The sequence below is a fragment of the Oncorhynchus keta genome, chromosome 34 (genome assembly GCF_023373465.1).
Source record: "Oncorhynchus keta strain PuntledgeMale-10-30-2019 chromosome 34, Oket_V2, whole genome shotgun sequence".
Lineage (NCBI taxonomy): Eukaryota > Metazoa > Chordata > Actinopteri > Salmoniformes > Salmonidae > Oncorhynchus > Oncorhynchus keta.
In genome coordinates, this window is record NC_068454.1 from 29,864,030 (window position 1) to 29,882,813 (window position 18,784).

The 18,784-nt window shown below is 46.1% G+C and overlaps 1 protein-coding gene and 2 long non-coding RNA genes across 24 annotated transcripts in view; 1 reads left to right on the top strand and 2 right to left on the bottom strand.

Moving 5' to 3' along the window:
* The window catches only part of clasp1a (cytoplasmic linker associated protein 1a), a 101,389-nt gene that overhangs the window by 4,255 nt on the left and 78,350 nt on the right, over window positions 1-18,784 (bottom strand). For 13 of the 21 annotated variants that reach the window (XM_052493584.1, XM_052493582.1, XM_052493583.1 and 10 more), the window contains 19 exons: window positions 18,107-18,210; window positions 15,485-15,508; window positions 14,975-15,086; window positions 14,694-14,826; window positions 14,167-14,230; window positions 13,689-13,852; window positions 13,348-13,426; window positions 12,784-12,927; window positions 11,934-12,023; window positions 5,712-5,858; window positions 5,388-5,494; window positions 4,921-5,049; window positions 4,441-4,579; window positions 3,897-4,146; window positions 3,541-3,600; window positions 3,148-3,338; window positions 2,731-2,859; window positions 2,357-2,563; window positions 2,078-2,194 (listed from right to left, as the gene is read on the bottom strand). In XM_052493584.1, coding sequence (XP_052349544.1) covers window positions 2,078-2,194; window positions 2,357-2,563; window positions 2,731-2,859; window positions 3,148-3,338; window positions 3,541-3,600; window positions 3,897-4,146; window positions 4,441-4,579; window positions 4,921-5,049; window positions 5,388-5,494; window positions 5,712-5,858; window positions 11,934-12,023; window positions 12,784-12,927; window positions 13,348-13,426; window positions 13,689-13,852; window positions 14,167-14,230; window positions 14,694-14,826; window positions 14,975-15,086; window positions 15,485-15,508; window positions 18,107-18,210 — 2,390 coding nt within the window. The remainder of the gene's footprint in view (window positions 1-2,077; window positions 2,195-2,356; window positions 2,564-2,730; window positions 2,860-3,147; window positions 3,339-3,540; window positions 3,601-3,896; window positions 4,147-4,440; window positions 4,580-4,920; window positions 5,050-5,387; window positions 5,495-5,711; window positions 5,859-11,933; window positions 12,024-12,783; window positions 12,928-13,347; window positions 13,427-13,688; window positions 13,853-14,166; window positions 14,231-14,693; window positions 14,827-14,974; window positions 15,087-15,484; window positions 15,509-18,106; window positions 18,211-18,784) is intronic. The other 8 variants (XM_052493588.1, XM_052493594.1, XM_052493599.1 and 5 more) reach the window with 3 other exon arrangements.
* LOC127915089 (uncharacterized) lies at window positions 5,858-6,588 on the bottom strand. Of its 2 annotated transcripts, none has more exons than XR_008090169.1 (3): window positions 6,236-6,588; window positions 6,020-6,075; window positions 5,858-5,970 (listed from the first exon to the last, which is right to left on the bottom strand). It is a non-coding gene; the product is annotated as an uncharacterized LOC127915089 (long non-coding RNA). The 2 variants fall into 2 exon arrangements; XR_008090170.1 differs by lacking the exon at window positions 6,020-6,075 and adding an exon at window positions 6,131-6,186.
* LOC127915090 (uncharacterized) lies at window positions 5,875-11,922 on the top strand. Its single transcript, XR_008090171.1, has 5 exons — window positions 5,875-5,983; window positions 6,578-6,752; window positions 8,979-9,674; window positions 10,427-10,687; window positions 10,885-11,922. It is a non-coding gene; the product is annotated as an uncharacterized LOC127915090 (long non-coding RNA).

Here is an 18,784-nt window from a genome sequence, read left to right on the forward strand (position 1 = left end):
AACTACAGACCAATGCTGGCACTAAGACTGCACTCAATGAGCTGTATACCGCCATAAGCAAACAGGAAAATGCTAATCCAGAGGCAGCGCTCCTAGTGGCCAGGGACTTTAATGCAGGGAAACTTAAATCTGTTATACCAGCATGTTAAATCTGCAACCGGAGGGGAAAAAAACTCAAGACCACCTTTACTCCACACACAGAGATGCAAACAAAGCTCTCCCTCGTCCTCCGGTTGGCAAATCTGACCATAATTCTATCCTCCTGATTCCTGCGTACGAGCAAAATGTAAAGTAGGATGCACCAGTGACTAGATCAATAAAAAAATGGTCAGATGAAGCAGATGCTAAGCTACAGGACTGTTTTGCTAGCACAGACTGGAATATGTTCTGGGATTCTTCCGATGGCATTGAGGAGTACATCACATCAGTCACTGGCTTCATCAATAAGTGCATTGATGACGCCGTCCCCACAGAAATCTCTATTGCAATCTACACTGCCCTTTCACACCTGGACAAAAGGAACACCTACGTGAGAATGCTGTTCATTGAGTACACCTCAGAGTTCAACACCAGACTAAACACCCCAACTAGAAGTCATGATTACAGGCAACATCCGCAATGAGCTAAAGGGTAGATCTGCTGCTTTCAAGGAGCGGGACTCTAACCCGGAAGCTTATAAGAAATCCCGCAACGCCCTCAGATGAACCATCAAACAGGCAAAGCGTCAATACAGGACTAAGATCGAATCGTACTACACGTCGGATGTGGCATGGCTTGCAAACTATTGCACAACTGAGAGCTGTCCAGTGACATGAGCATACCAGACTGGCTAAATTACTTCTATGTTCGCTTCGAGGCAAGTAACACTACGGCTGGGCGATATAGCCAAAATCTCATATATAGGTATACATATATAATCTCATATACAGATATAGGTAATTTCATATCCAGATAATGATACCACGATATAGCACATTTTCTGTTAATTCAAATATAAAATGACCACATTTCTTATTACATTTTGAATTATACTCAACAAATAAAAGGTACTTACTCATATGTGATTATTTATCCTTTTATTTAGAACCTTTGTGCACATTTTCAATTAAGCATGTAACAAAATATAAAATATGAATGTATAAAATCTAAAAAAGGTACATTGAAAACACTTAAACTATAGTTACAAACAAAATAAATATAGGCCTAAAATAAATAAATAAGTTTGTGTTGCAAATTTCCTTCCACACAACACATGTGGAAGAACGCAATGCGTCGTCCAATTGACAAAAATATTAACAATGTCTACACTGTATTTCTGATCAATTTTATGGTATTTTAAATGGATAAAAAAAAAAGTGGTTTTCTTTCAAAAACAAGGACATTTCTAAGTGACCCCAAACTTTTGAACGGTAGTGTATATATGGGGCGGAAGGTAGCCTAGTGGTTAGCGCGTTGGACTAGTAACCGAAAGTTTGCAAGATTAAATCCCCAAGCTGACATGGTAAAAATATGTCGTTCTGCCCCTGAACAAGGCAGTTGACCCACTGTTCCTAGGTCATCATTGAAAATAAGAATTTGTTCTTAACTGACTTGCCTAGTTAAATAAATGTTAAATAAAAATATATCTTAGATTCTCCCCTTTTCACTATTTACCCCCATTCTAATGGTTATGCTGGGGAGAAAATCTGAGCTGTAAATGGTTTAACCTGTAATCAAGGCTTTGTAGTATTGTTAATCATGGCTATGCCACAATAGCAATTTTGCCACCTAATTGCAGGGTATGAGGTAGTAGGCCTAGTTGGATAAGGCTGAATATGCACATGATGGAAGTTAGAGGTAAATATGAATTATTTAATGGAAAATGCATTGACTAAAATATGACTAAAATGATCCAGTTTTACTCGACTGATAAAAACAAACTAAGAATGATGAAATTACTCAAATGTGACTTAGACAAAACCTAAATCTAAAATAGCTGCCAAAATTAACACTAGTGTGTAGTGTGTGTGTCTGTCTGTCAGTCAGGACTTTGAGATGCTGATTGAGATGCTGAACATGACAGTGGTGGGAAGTGTACCTTGCTGCCTGTGAGTAGCTGCAGGTGTGGTTTGAGCTCTTCTCCAATCACGGAGTAGATGGCCACCAGACAGAACACACTGGCCTTGCGAACACTACTCTCCGTGTTGTCATAGCCCTGGGAACAGATTTACGACGATCAGTATTAATGGACTGGCTGCCAGAAAGAAATACAGACAGAGAAACAAGAGTGCACACACATTCACAAGCGGAAATCAGTGAACACATACAGTACACTCTTACCAAACACTCATAATGCCAAACAGGACCAGATTCTCACCTGCAGTAGTCCTGGTATGATGTCAGGCAGCAGCTGGTGGAGGGACTCCTTGGTGATGCGTTCGATCACCTTGGTCTGCATCTTGATGGCAGCCAGGTTGATGGGGTAGTCAGCCGTCTGGACGATGGGACACAGCACCTTGATACACTGCTCTGGGTGGATGGAGCCGGCTAGGGTGGAGGCAGCCTCCTCTGCTGCCCGCACCACCTAGACAGAGAGGGAAGAGATCACTCATAATGCCTTGGTATATGGTATGTACAGAGAGAACAGGACAGGTCCTAGCACTGAGGCATGGGGGGACACCCTTTCTTTTTCAGATGCCTATTGAGTAAATGGCTGTAGAGCAATAATGTAAAGAATAAAAGGAATTGTACCTCCTTGTGGGAGTCTTTGTGTGCCTCCAGGGTCTTCATGATGGTGAGTTCAGCATAGTTCTTGAAGCGGGCCGGTTGGTTTCTCAGGATCTCCTTCAGTACCCGCAGAGCCAGGGCCCGGATGGTGTGCTGTATGGAGGGAAGAGGAAGAATGAGTGCCCATTAAACCTCCAAATATACATATACTGTACAGCCTTCCTGGAGCCATGCATGCCCACCACACACACCCACAGCCAAACCAAAACCTTTAACCCGTATCAAGGCTTTCAAGTTAGCAGCTTAATAAACAAGCTATTTGGTAGTACAGCTGCGGTCTAGTTATTCTGTATGCATGTGTTTGACACAATGACTGCAAGTAAAACCTTTGAAATAGCAGTGATCTGCATAATCAGAGCTGCAGGAGTATTGGATCCCTACGTCTTTATCCCCCAGTGTCTCCAGGAGCAGTAGGAGGATGGTCTTGAAGTGTTCGTCCCACACGGCCAGGCTGTCCTCTCGTGTGATCTTCAGCAGCTCCACCAAGGCCCCCTTACGCTCATCCACACGCTCGTTGTGATTGGACAGCTCCTTCAGAAGATCTGCCACAAGGTCTGAGTGGTCCTGGGAACCTGAGGAGAGGACAGAGGGGAGCACTGGGTGAGTGGTATGGCCCATACACCCCTCAGGCATACTTAGCGAGCTAGTATCCCCATGAACACAGCAAAAGTGACAGGAAATCACTCAAGACATTGAAATGGATGGCAATGGAAACAGCAATGAAACACTTTAGAAAGAAAAGAAGAAAAAACAGTCAGAGTAGTGAGTCTTTACCCGGAGCAAAGCCCTTAGGCAGCACCATCTTGTTCTCACCACTGCCATCCTGCCGACGGCCTGTAGTGGGAGGGAGGGAGGGAGGGAGGGGGAGAGGAGGAAGGTAGACAATCAGGAGGGAGGAGGACTGACTATAGCCAGCAGACTCACAATTCACTGCTAGAGGGCTATCCTATTCCCAATGTTTTTCATCAGCCACCATGTAACACTAGAATGAGCTAAACCTATTCTTCCTTTGTGCTGCCAAAACCTGAAGAAGCCACACATGTCATGACAATACAGGATGGATCAGAGTTGGTCAACATGGAGGTGGCGTCACAGGGTTAAGGGCCAAGCAGAGGTCAAAGGTGACTCACAGTCTCTGAACTGTTCCACGTCATCATCGAACACGGCCTCCTTTAGGGCACTCTTGTCGTAGGATGAGGTGATGGTGTCCCCATAGCCGTAGGGGGCGAACTCCCTGGCCCGCGGCCCGGAGAAGGAGCGGGGAGACGGAGTGTTGAGGAGGGAGGTCTTGTTATCCAAGGCCGTACGCCCACCCTCCACCACATCCAACCCCAAACGGGCATCTGAGCCTGGGGAGGACGCCACACCTTCACGCCCCACCTGAAGAGAGAGAAAGAAAAGAAACATAGTTGTAGTCAGTTCTGAGGTCTTACAGATGACAAGTTTTGATGTAAAAAGAGCTTTATAGATTAATGTGATTGATTGTTACTCATGCATGTGAAAATGGCTATGATAACCAGGGAGGAAGAAACAGGAAGCAACAGATTAGCCTAAATCCTCATCTTGATTTAATAATGAGCTATATTTGTAATGTGCTTCTTGTTGATGTCCCTTTCCTTCCCCAACATCAGTCAGTCAGTCAGTTTAACTTCCAGAGCTGAGCTAATGACTCACAGCATCGTCCCTCTTCCCTCTTGGTTCGTTGAGGTCCTCCTGGCTGCGATAGCTGAAACTCTGGATGGCCTCTGTGACCCCTCGCAGGGAGCTGTATATCTCATCAGAGTTCATGTTCTCTGTGTCATACTCCAACATACTGAGACAGAGGACGACAAGGGTGAGGGGTTATATACAGGGTGGTAAGGACAAAAACAAACACAGAGACAAATACTCATACGAAGAGACTAGTTGTATTAGTCTTATACCATGCAAGGGCTCAAATTCATTGCTGTAGGTCAAATATGTATTTTGGATGCAGCTCTGACCATCGATGATTGGCGTGACGCTATAACTAAGAAGGGAGAGATAACTATCCAGAGAAGACTGGATGCCATAATGTAACATGAGACTTGAAGCAAGGAATCCCTATTGGTCGAGCGAAATTGGGAGGACTTCCAGTCCCGCCCCTCCTGGGGCCCCGCCCCCTAGGAGTGTTACCTGGGAGAGTATGCTCTGCGGAGGACCCTGAGGGCGGGGCCAGAGGGGGTGGAGGGAGGCGGAGGAGGATGAGGGGGAGGGGGGTGCTTAGACAGCCCATCGCCACTCCAACACCCACCCCACAACCGACTGTGGCCACAGCACAGCACGGCCAGAAGGAGGAGGGAGAGAACGGGGCACGGTGGGGGCAACAACACAAGGGATCACACACACAGAGAAGAGAGAAAGAAGGAAAAAGAGAGAAAGAAGAAGGGAAGAGTGCAGCAGAGGGAGGAAAAAAGAGAAAAAGAAACTAGTCTGATCTGAGTTGAGGTTAGAGGTAGACATGCATTAACAAGGGAAGAGGATTAGAATGCATGGTGAAGAAGAACAAGCCATCAACCAGCACTCCGTGGTTTAGCCATGCATTAGGAGACACAATGACACTATCCCTGTAGACAAAGGTCAGAGAAAAGGGAGGTACGTACCTCGGAGACAGCCCACCATGGGAGCAGTTGGTCGGAGAGGTGAGGGGGCTGGTCCGGCTGGGGGTGTGGCGGGGTGGGGTCCGCCCAATAGTGTTGCTGGGAGAACTCTGAGAAATAGAAAGAGAAAAACAAGTTCAGAACTTACAAAAGTTAATATCGAAGATCATGACCAAAAGGGAATGAAACCATTGGATCGCATACAAGTGAATTAACTAGTCTACCTCAGAAATAGGTTCAAAAGCTCAATCTTTCAAATCACCCCACTAAAATTGACATGGCTGCTAGTGTAAAACACATCTTAAATTCCTGGTTGTATTCCTTTACCACGCTGCTGGTGTTGCTGGAGTTCTTGAGGTGGTTGTGGAGCAGCTTGGTGGCCCCGTCCTGGAAGGTCTTGGGCAGGGCTCCCAGCAGCATGGTGAACTCCGGGGTGTTCAGCTCAAACAGAGAAATCAGCACCACCTGGGCCGCCTGGGGGGCAGAGGACAGAGGGACATACAGTAGTCAATAGTGGGGTTACGGACTACCTGGGGGGCAGAGGACAGAGGGACATACAGTAGTCAATAGTGGGGTTACGGACTACCTGGGGGGCAGAGGTACATACAGTAGTCAATAGTGGGGTTACGGACTACCTGGGGGGCAGAGGACAGAGGGACATACAGTAGTCAATAGTGGGGTTACGGACTACCTGGGGGCAGAGGACAGAGGGACATACAGTAGTCAATAGTGGGGTTACGGACTACCTGGGGGGCAGAGGACAGAGGGACATACAGTAGTCAATAGTGGGGTTACGGACTACCTGGGGGACAGAGGGACATACAGTAGTCAATAGTGCGGTTACGGACTACCTGGGGGGCAGAGGACAGAGGGACATACAGTAGTCAATAGTGGGGTTATGGACTACCTGGGGGGCAGAGGACAGAGGGACATACAGTAGTCAATAGTGGGGTTACGGACTACCTGGGGGGCAGAGGACAGAGGGACATACAGTAGTCAATAGTGGGGTTACGGACTACCTGGGGGGCAGAGGACAGAGGGACATACAGTAGTCAATAGTGGGGTTACGGACTACCTGGGGGACAGAGGGACATACAGTAGTCAATAGTGCGGTTACGGACTACATGGGGGGCAGAGGACAGAGGGACATACAGTAGTCAATAGTGGGGTTACGGACTACCTGGAGGGCAGAGGACAGAGGGACATACAGTAGTCAATAGTGGGGTTACGGACTACCTGGGGGGCAGAGGACAGAGGGACATACAGTAGTCAATAGTGGGGTTATGGACTACCTGGGGGGCAGAGGACAGAGGGACATACAGTAGTCAATAGTGGGGTTTTGGACTACCTGGGGGGCAGAGGGGATAGGTACATACAGTAGGGAGCAGAGGGGATAGGTACATACAGTAGGGGGCAGAGGGGATAGGTACATACAGTAGGGAGCAGAGGGGATAGGTACATACAGTAGGGAGCAGAGGGGATAGGTACATACAGTATGGAGCAGAGGGGATAGGTACATACAGTAGGGAGCAGAGGGGATAGGTACATACAGTAGGGAGCAGAGGGGATAGGTACATACAGTAGGGGGCAGAGGGGATAGGTACATACAGTAGGGGTAGAGGGGATAGGTACATACAGTAGGGGGCAGAGGGTATAGGTACATACAGTAGGGAGCAGAGGGGATAGGTACATACAGTAGGGGGCAGAGGGGATAGGTACATACAGTAGGGAGCAGAGGGGATAGGTACATACAGTAGGGAGCAGAGGGATAGGTACATACAGTAGGGGGCAGAGGGGATAGGTACATACAGTAGGGGGCAGAGGGTATAGGTACATACAGTAGGGAGCAGAGGGGATAGGTACATACAGTAGGGGGCAGAGGGGATAGGTACATACAGTAGGGGGCAGAGGGTATAGGTACATACAGTAGGGAGCAGAGGGTATAGGTACATACAGTAGGGGGCAGAGGGTATAGGTACATACAGTAGGGAGCAGAGGGGATAGGTACATACAGTAGGGGGCAGAGGAGGGGATAGGTACATACAGTAGGGGGCAGAGGGTATAGGTACATACAGTAGGGAGCAGAGGGATAGGTACATACAGTAGGGAGCAGAGGGTATAGATACATACAGTAGGGGGCAGAGGCTATAGGTACATACAGTAGGGAGCAGAGGGGATAGGTACATACAGTAGGGGGCAGAGGGATAGGTACATACAGTAGGGAGCAGAGGGGATAGGTACATACAGTAGGGGCAGAGGGGATAGGTACATACAGTAGGGGCAGAGGGGATAGGTACATACAGTAGGGGGCAGAGGGGATAGGTACATACAGTAGGGAGCAGAGGGGATAGGTACATACAGTAGGGGGCAGAGGGGATAGGTACATACAGTAGGGAGCAGAGGGGATAGGTACATACAGTAGGGGGCAGAGGGTATAGGTACATACAGTAGGGAGCAGAGGGGATAGGTACATACAGTAGGGGGCAGCAGGGGATAGGTACATACAGTAGGGAGCAGAGGGGATAGGTACATACAGTAGGGGCAGAGGGATAGGTACATACAGTAGGGGGCAGAGGGGATAGGTACATACAGTAGGGAGCAGAGGGGATAGGTACATACAGTAGGGGGCAGAGGGTATAGGTACATACAGTAGGGGGCAGAGGGTATAGGTACATACAGTAGGGAGCAGAGGGGATAGGTACATACAGTAGGGGGCAGAGGGTATAGGTACATACAGTAGGGAGCAGAGGGGATAGGTACATACAGTAGGGAGCAGAGGGGATAGGTACATACAGTAGGGGGCAGAGGGGATAGGTGCATACAGTAGGGGGCAGAGGGGATAGGTACATACAGTAGGGAGCAGAGGGGATAGGTACATACAGTAGGGGGCAGAGGGTATAGGTACATACAGTATGGAGCAGAGGGGATAGGTACATACAGTAGGGAGCAGAGGGTATAGGTACATACAGTAGGGGGCAGAGGGTATAGGTACATACAGTAGGGAGCAGAGGGGATAGGTACATACAGTAGGGAGCAGAGGGTATATGTACATACAGTAGGGAGCAGAGGGGATAGGTACATACAGTAGGGAGCAGAGGGTATAGGTACATACAGTAGGGAGCAGAGGGGATAGGTACATACAGTAGGGGGCAGAGGGGATAGGTACATACAGTAGGGAGCAGAGGGGATAGGTACATACAGTAGGGAGCAGAGGGGATAGGTACATACAGTAGGGAGCAGAGGGGATAGGTACATACAGTAGGGGCAGAGGGATAGGTACATACAGTAGGGGGCAGAGGGTATAGGTACATACAGTAGGGGGCAGAGGGGATAGGTACATACAGTAGGGGGCAGAGGGTATAGGTACATACAGTAGGGAGCAGAGGGTATAGGTACATACAGTAGGGAGCAGAGGGGATAGGTACATACAGTAGGGGGCAGAGGGGATAGGTACATACAGTAGGGAGCAGAGGGGATAGGTACATACAGTAGGGGGCAGAGGGGATAGGTACATACAGTAGGGGGCAGAGGGATAGGTACATACAGTAGGGGGCAGAGGGGATAGGTACATACAGTAGGGAGCAGAGGGGATAGGTACATACAGTAGGGAGCAGAGGGTATAGGTACATACAGTAGGGGGCAGAGGGGATAGGTACATACAGTAGGGGGCAGAGGGTATAGGTACATACAGTAGGGGGCAGAGGGTATAGGTACATACAGTAGGGGGCAGAGGGGATAGGTACATACAGTAGGGGGCAGAGGGTATAGGTACATACAGTAGGGGGCAGAGGGTATAGGTACATACAGTAGGGAGCAGAGGGTATAGGTACATACAGTAGGGGGCAGAGGGGATAGGTACATACAGTAGGGGGCAGAGGGGATAGGTACATACAGTAGGGAGCAGAGGGTATAGGTACATACAGTAGGGGGCAGAGGGTATAGGTACATACAGTAGGGAGCAGAGGGTATAGGTACATACAGTAGGGAGCAGAGGGTATAGGTACATACAGTAGGGGGCAGAGGGTATAGGTACATACAGTAGGGAGCAGAGGGTATAGGTACATACAGTAGGGGGCAGAGGGTATAGGTACATACAGTAGGGAGCAGAGGGTATAGGTACATACAGTAGGGAGCAGAGGGTATAGGTACATACAGTAGGGAGCAGAGGGTATAGGTACATACAGTATGGAGCAGAGGGGATAGGTACATACAGTAGGGGGCAGAGGGTATAGGTACATACAGTAGGGAGCAGAGGGGATAGGTACATACAGTAGGGGGCAGAGGGTATAGGTACATACAGTAGGGGGCAGAGGGGATAGGTACATACAGTAGGGAGCAGAGGGGATAGGTACATACAGTAGGGAGCAGAGGGGATAGGTACATACAGTAGGGGGCAGAGGGTATAGGTACATACAGTAGGGGGCAGAGGGGATAGGTACATACAGTAGGGAGCAGAGGGGATAGGTACATACAGTAGGGAGCAGAGGGGATAGGTACATACAGTAGGGAGCAGAGGGTATAGGTACATACAGTAGGGGGCAGAGGGTATAGGTACATACAGTAGGGGCAGAGGGATAGTTACATACAGTAGGGAGCAGAGGGTATAGGTACATACAGTAGGGAGCAGAGGGTATAGGTACATACAGTAGGGGGCAGAGGGGATAGGTACATACAGTAGGGGGCAGAGGGGATAGGTACATACAGTAGGGAGCAGAGGGGATAGGTACATACAGTAGGGAGCAGAGGGGATAGGTACATACAGTAGGGGGCAGAGGGTATAGGTACATACAGTAGGGAGCAGAGGGGATAGGTACATACAGTAGGGGGCAGAGGGTATAGGTACATACAGTAGGGAGCAGAGGGTATAGGTACATACAGTAGGGAGCAGAGGGGATAGGTACATACAGTAGGGGGCAGAGGGGATAGGTACATACAGTAGGGGGCAGAGGGGATAGGTACATACAGTAGGGAGCAGAGGGGATAGGTACATACAGTAGGGAGCAGAGGGGATAGGTACATACAGTAGGGAGCAGAGGGGATAGGTACATACAGTAGGGAGCAGAGGGTATAGGTACATACAGTAGGGAGCAGAGGGGATAGGTACATACAGTAGGGGGCAGAGGGGATAGGTACATACAGTAGGGGGCAGAGGGGATAGGTACATACAGTAGGGGGCAGAGGGGATAGGTACATACAGTAGGGGGCAGAGGGTATAGGTACATACAGTAGGGAGCAGAGGGTATAGGTACATACAGTAGGGAGCAGAGGGGATAGGTACATACAGTATGGAGCAGAGGGGATAGGTACATACAGTAGGGGGCAGAGGGGATAGGTACATACAGTAGGGGTAGAGGGATAGGTACATACAGTAGGGTAGAGGGGATAGGTACATACAGTAGGGGGCAGAGGGGATAGGTACATACAGTAGGGGTAGAGGGATAGGTACATACAGTAGGGGGCAGAGGGTATAGGTACATACAGTAGGGGGCAGAGGGGATAGGTACATACAGTAGGGGGCAGAGGGTATAGGTACATACAGTAGGGGGCAGAGGGGATAGGTACATACAGTAGGGAGCAGAGGGGATAGGTACATACAGTAGGGAGCAGAGGGTATAGGTACATACAGTAGGGAGCAGAGGGGATAGGTACATACAGTATGGAGCAGAGGGGATAGGTACATACAGTAGGGAGCAGAGGGTATAGTTACAGTAAACAGTGTGTTAGGTGGGCTTCCTTTGGGATGTAGGGTACAGACATAATAGTCAATAGTGGGTTATGTATTCCTACAGGGAAGCCCTACAGGGAAGCCCTACAGGGAAGCCCTTTGCTCCACTAAGAGCTACGTCTGTTGTCAGGTATCCCTACCAGTGGGAGGCTTGGAACACAGTGAGTAGTGCTATATGCTGACTAAAACAGTACTGAGTAACCGTTAGTCACTTTATCAAACACGTTTTTGCAACTATTGCTGTAATATAGTCCATTATATGTTGCGGTAAGAGAAATCATGCTTCTATCAGGTCAGATATTGCTTCCAACTAGGACTGAGACATTCCCTTAATAAGCACAATGTTAAATGATTCATTCTACTACAAACGACCATGTTAGCATGCATATGGACAGGGTGTTAATGTGGTTCAGAACAGACAAATGTGTTCGGCACAGAGAACAGAAGACGAAAAAACAGCAGTCAAGTTTTCACATTGTTATTTAGCAACGACATCAGCCGGTAGAACTCGCACTTCAAAAAAACAAAGCAACAATCCATTCTCACAGTCCTTACAGAAATACTGTTTAGTGTTGTAGTAGTGTTTTGTTGGCCAACAAAAGTATTTTCACTCTCAAACCAGTCCATTTATCCACAATCAAAGTCGCAAGGCATAGCTACTGCAGGTTAGAGCGAGCGATAGAAAGGGCTAGAGAGGGTAAAGATGAGGTGGGAGAGGCCACACTTGAGATCGTTTCCCACTCGTTGAGGCAGTTTGGTGTCGGTGCGGCTCGGCGGGCGGAGCGTGCTTGGCATTGGACAGTGATTGGTTGATGAGCCACTACCTGCTTACACCTCTCTTCCAGGTGCCCCTCCAGTAAGGCTGCAGTACCGGACCTGCCTGATAGCTCCTCCACCACCCAGTTATGAAGGGTCTGGGGCACAGTGGCAGGGGGGTAGAATTATGGGTATTGTAGTTTTGACAAAGGAAAGCAGATGTTTATAGTAGTACACTACTATAAACCTAGACGTGGTTATAGCTGTATGCCGGGTCCTCCTGTGGGATGCAGTTAAGGTATATAAAGTTTGTTTCTATTATAAAACAATAAAAAGCATTCAAAATATATATATTTCCCCCACCGTCAAAGGTCATTTTGAGTCTCCCTGTTTTTAGTACCCTACTGCGTGAGATACACCTTGTGTTAAAACACTAGCTAGTTGAGGACTTCATTTGTAACGTCCTGCCTCAGCACAGGGAGATAGTGTTTGCTCAGGTCATTCCTGGTGGCACATGGCATCATTGACAACCACTTAGAACATCAACTAATACAAAGAAAGGAGGTGAAACCCACTGGATGGACAGCTGCAGTACATAACATGTTAATATCAATAACATTGAAAAACTATTGAATGCATTTCCTCTAAAAGGATGGGTTCTGGGTTTAAGATTAATCAACAAATGAAAACACACTTAATCCAAGTGAATATATGATAAAAAACAGTTCAAGCTGAATTTGTTTGAGGAAGTAGGCTAATCCAGCTGCTGTACTATTAGCAGTGCAGTATTCGCATGGCTTTCTGCCTGGACAGCATGTGGTTCAGCTAGTCCTTATAGTGCAGACCATAGGGACTACAGCACCTATTGCAGCAGATACCTACATTAAGTAGTAGTTCCTACTTCCCACTGAGACATACCTTCCTGACGTCAGAGCTCTTGGGTTCTGTGGTCCACGTAATGATGCGAGATACAGCCAGTCGCGTTTCACTGGAGTTGACAAAGTCTGTAGGATCCATCTGTCTTCCCAGTGACTCTATGTACTTCAGGATGGCTACCTTCACCTGTGTGATACACACATGGTTTAGCTCCACTATACACACATGATTTAGCTCCACGATACACACATGGTTTAGCTCCACTATACACACATGATTTAGCTCCACGATACACACATGGTTTAGCTCCACGATACACACATGGTTTAGCTCCACGATACACACATGGTTTAGCTCCACGATACACACATGGTTTAGCTCCACGATACACACATGGTTTAGCTCCACGATACACACATGGTTTAGCTCCACGATACACACATGGTTTAGCTCCACGATACACACAGGCATTTAGCAAGTTTACTTTTAAAATGTTTGACAATATCACCATTGTACTGTAGTTACTGGCATATGAAATGTTAAATTGTTAACCCCCAACAGAAACAGGGAATGATCTAGTTACGCGACCTTCTCTGCATACTGTACCTTGAGGTTGGGTGTCTGTGTCTGATCCACAATGAATCTCATCAGGATGTTAAACTGCTGATCAAACGGAAAAGACTCCCTGAGAAGACCAAAACAGAAAACAATATTAGTTACTAAATTAAATGAGTGAAATTATACTCAAAATTGTATTTTCACACAACTGAACCAAAAACAGCTGTAATGAGCTGGCCTAGTTACAAATCCACCATAGACGCTAGAACAGTGCTGAAAAGGACTGTAAAAAAAGAAAATATCCAAGTCAACACAGTTTGGTTTGGGTCGGCATGATAGTGTAAAAATGGTTTGAGATGTTATCGGAGGGGGGATTTAGAGATCCATACCTGGTGATGTCCAGAGCCTTCTGAACCTTGGCCTGGACAGACCCCAGCAGGTCAGCTCCCATCTTCTTCAGTAGCTGGGTGAGCAGGACGAACAGCCAGTCCTGCAGGTCCTCTCTGTGCACCAGGATAAAGTCTACCAGAGTCTCTAGAAACATACTGAACACCTGAGGAACACACACACACACACACACGTACACACACACACCGCTACCATCAACAACTGACAACATATCATCTTTATAAGTAACAACACAGGCAATAAGTGTCTGTATAGTAGAAAACTGAGATTAAAAACACACACTTACTCTCTGTTGTTAAAATCCACACCAAAGCAGGCCATGCAACAAAACACACTCAATTAGTTTTCAGACAAATCACTGCTAAGCAATGGGTTTTTGGATTTCAAAAGTAAAAGCTATGAGTGAGTATCATTGTATTGATATGAAATGTTCAAACAGCTGAACATCCTGTCACCTACCTTGCTGTGTGGATCTGCGAACATCCTGGTGAAGATTTCACAGAGTCTCTTCAGCTCCACCCGGCTGCAACACACAACAGCATCCGCCGGCACACATCAATAAACATAGGCACACACAGACATCAGAGAGGCTTGACGTAAAGCGCCTTCTTCAGGATACAGAATGCTGGTGGCCTGACAGGGAAACTAAGAGAGAGCCGACAGTGAAACTGCTTTGTCTGAAATTAATCTTTAACTGCACCATCTGACAGGCGGCTTTATACCTGCAGGCTGCTCACAAAGTCATTTCTTCCCCAATTAAGGAAAGCTATAAAAAGAAACCCATCGCAGGACCCTTGACCTGCTCGCCTCTTCAAAAGTTGGACATTTTCAAAAAGGAAATGACCATGAAATATGAACAAACACAGCAGGCACAACACTCTAAACACAAACTATACCTTCTCCAAACTCTACATTATAAACACAAACCCTTACTTTATCCTTATAGATTCCTTTCTAAAAGGTCCACCCCTCTGCCCTGGGCTGACCTGAGTATTCTTTGACTCTTCAGCAGGTTCTGCAGTCCCAGCAGTCCCTCCTTCCTCTCAGACCAGTTGGAGCTGGCACAGTGGTTGAGTACCTCTGCCACATCCTCTGTCTGACGCAGGTAGTGAGGGATACCTAGATAATGACAATATATACAATTTAGCAGGCGCTTTTATCCAACGTGAGTACGTACATTTTAGCATATGTACATCTAGTGGGAATCGAACCACTACCTTTGTGTTGCTAGTGCCACGTTCTTACCAACTAACACAGGACCACATACCTCCGTTCCGGGAGCCGTACGACCGTTCCGAGCAGGCGCTGGACGCATCACTGTTTGCGTCATCGTCAGAGTAGATACCAGGAGACTCATAGCGCCGCCTCATAGGCTTCCGCTGTTGGGAGGGATGGGTTAATGGGGAGTTCACAGGTCATAGGAACAGGAGAAAAGTGGGACAGACAGACTAAAACTCTGTAGGAAAAACTTGGTCACTCAAACTCAGCCATGATGTAGGATTTGATGAGCTACGATGCACAATGAATGAGGTATTGCCATGCAATTTGTTCCAACTGTTGATTTATCATGATTGATGATGGACATGCAATGAGATTATTAAATTGTGTTATAAGAATGCATACTGTTAATCATAATATGGGAGATTTTATTGAATAATAAATCTAATCTGCCAGTTAGGCCTAAGGGCAACATTTAGTGATAATATTTTGCATGTATAATCTCTGTTGATTAGTGAATAGAATGAATATACAAACGGTACACAAATTGGACAATTACCTTGTTTCTGGAGTCTCCTAATAGCTGAAGATAACCAATGAGGAAAGAAGAAAAGAGGTGAACTGTCAAGAAGAGAAATCATGAGTGCAGTCCTGCTGGTGAGTAAGAGAAGCCATTTTAAAATGTTTTTCTCTACACTTTAGCAATGTTGAATTACTTGCAGTCTAAATTTATCCCCTATATACAGTGGGCTCCAAAACTATTGGCACCCCTGACTGGCAATACACAAACAATACTTAAAAAAATATAAACAATATAATTATAGAGATAAACTCAAAATAGCAACATGTGAGAAATACTATACCTTTTTAATGTTTCAATGGAACCCACCAAATCATACAAAATACATTTCACCAAAATCAAGGTTTCATAATTATTGGCACTCCTCATTTAGTACTTAGTGCCACCACCTCTGGCAAGGAAAACAGCAAGGTCTTTTCCTATAATGCTTGACAAAGTTAAGGAACACATTTGGAGGGATTTTGGACCATTCCTCTACGCAGATCCTTCACATTCTTGGGTTTGCGCTTATCAACTGCCTTCTTCAACTCCGCCCACAGGTTTTCGACTGGATTGAGGTCCGGCAACTGAGATGACCATGGCAGAACATTGATTTTGTTGTCACAGAACCATTTCTGTGTGGATCTTGAGGTATGTTTTGTGTCATTGTCTTGTTGGAAAGTCCACATATGGCCAAGATCCAGCCTTCTGGCAGAGGCAACCAAAATTTCCTGATACTTGGTGGAATTCATTATGCCATCAGTCTTAACCAGTGCCCCTGGACCTCTGGAATTAAAACAGCCCCAAAACATCACTGACCCACCACCATATATCACCATGGGTATGAGGTGTCCCTGGACCTCTGGAATTAAAACAGCCCCAAAACATCACTGACCCACCACCATATATCACCATGGGTATGAGGTGTCCCTGGACCTCTGGAATTAAAACAACCCCAAAACATCACTGACCCACCACCATATATCACCATGGGTATGAGGTGTCCCTGGACCTCTGGAATTAAAACAGCCCCAAAACATCACTGACCCACCACCATATATCACCATGGGTATGAGGTGTCCCTGGACCTCTGGAATTAAAACAACCCCAAAACATCACTGACCCACCACCATATATCACCATGGGTATGAGGTGTCCCTGGACCTCTGGAATTAAAACAGCCCCAAAACATCACTGACCCACCACCATATATCACCATGGGTATGAGGTGTCCCTGGACCTCTGGAATTAAAACAGCCCCAAAACATCACTGACCCACCACCATATATCACCATGGGTATGAGGTGTCCCTGGACCTCTGGAATTAAAACAACCCCAAAACATCACTGACCCACCACCATATATCACCGTGGGTATGAGGTGTCCCTGGACCTCTGGAATTAAAACAGCCCCAAAACATCACTGACCCACCACCATATATCACCATGGGTATGAGGTGTCCCTGGACCTCTGGAATTAAAACAACCCCAAAACATCACTGACCCACCACCATATTTCACCATGGGTATGAAGTGCCTCTCCTTGTATGCATCTCTGTTTCGATGCCAAACATGCCGATGCTGTATCTGACCAAAACGTTACATTTTGGTCTCATCTGACCAGAGCACCTTCCAATCATAAATTAAATTACGTTTGGCAAACTCCAAGCGCTTGCGTCTGTGTCTTGGGGTCATTAAGGGCTTTCTTCTGGTAACCCTTCCAAAGAGCCTGTGGATGTGTCTGGCAGTGCTTTTTTAAATCTAGTGATTTAAGACGCCAGCAATTATTTCACAGTGATTCTTGGGGATTTTGTAGCATTTCTCTCACGATCCTCCTCCCTATCCTGGGGGGCAAAATGCATTTGCGTCTTCTACCCGTGAGGTTTTCAACTGTTCCATATCTTTTTAATTTTTAAATAATTGCCCCGACTTTGCTCAGTGTTATATTCAATAGTTTGTGGATCTTCTTGTAGCCATTACCATATTTATGAAGGTCTACGACCACCTGTCCCTTTTGAACTGACAGTTATTTTATTTTCTTGATGGTGTTGGATGACCAAGGGATATTGCATGTATGTTACCTCATTTTTATACCCTAGTGAAACAGGAAGTGATGTAATGGCTCAATATAGTTCCATAACACTTCGATGCACTTAAATAAGTGGAATTTAATTCCTGGTTTAATTTTGGTATTGTCATTTACAATAATCTTTAAGGGTGCCATTAATTGTGAAACCTTGATTTGGAAGACAATGATTTTTAATTAAATCAATAAATTATTTTGTTGGTTTCCATTGAAACATTAATAAAGTACAGTATTTTTCACATGTTGGTATTTTGAGTTTCTCTCTATAGTTATATTGTTTATATTTTTTTAAGTATTGTTTGTGCATTGCCAGTCACGGGTGCCAGTAATTTTGGAGCCCACTGTATATTCTGATAGTCATACACAAACACAAGCACTCTTGATGATTTCATGTCATTACATTTGACTTCTTAATGCAGTTATTTTCTGCCAAATGCAAAACAGGCAAAACCTCCTGGGAGTCCCTCGGCCATTAACTGTCAAACGGTAGTGATGTCTTCAGAACTGGCAACTAGTAAGAGTTGATTGGTGACTTACCAGTGCGTCAGCCACAGCAGCCTCCACCTCAGTGCCAGTGTTGAGGACTCTCATGGCGTTCACCGAGGCAGAAATGCGGGCCTGGTGGATCAAACCAAATCGGTCTGGGGGAGGGAAGAGAGGGGAGTGGGGTAGAGGAAACAGAGGAGAAAGCCATTGGAATTGCTGTCAGGGACTTACGTCAGAATACGGTAATCAAATCTCAGGTAAGATATGATGGGGTTTACAGGGCAAAGAAATTAAAGAGTTTGGCATGAAAACACCAAAAAGCTTGGAAATGAAAAACACCAAAAAGCTTGGAAATGAAAAACACCAAAAGGCTTGGAAATGAAAAACACCAAAAGGCTTGGAAATGAAAAACACCAAAAGGCTTGGAAATGAAAAACACCAAAAAGCTTGGAAATGAAAAACACCAAAAAGCTTGGAAATGAAAAACACCAAAAAGCTTGGAAATGAAAAACACCAAAAAGTTTGACTGATAAATGAAAAAAATTATGCTGAAATAAAGATGAAGAGGCACCAACCACCAACAGAAATCACCACAGAATGACTTGTTTGAAACACCTCATGAAAAATGAAGAAAAAATAACCCCACTGACACTTGCAGACGGGAAAATAAAACAAATCTGATATGAGATACTTTATTGTATTAAGTACAAATACATTATACAATGTCCA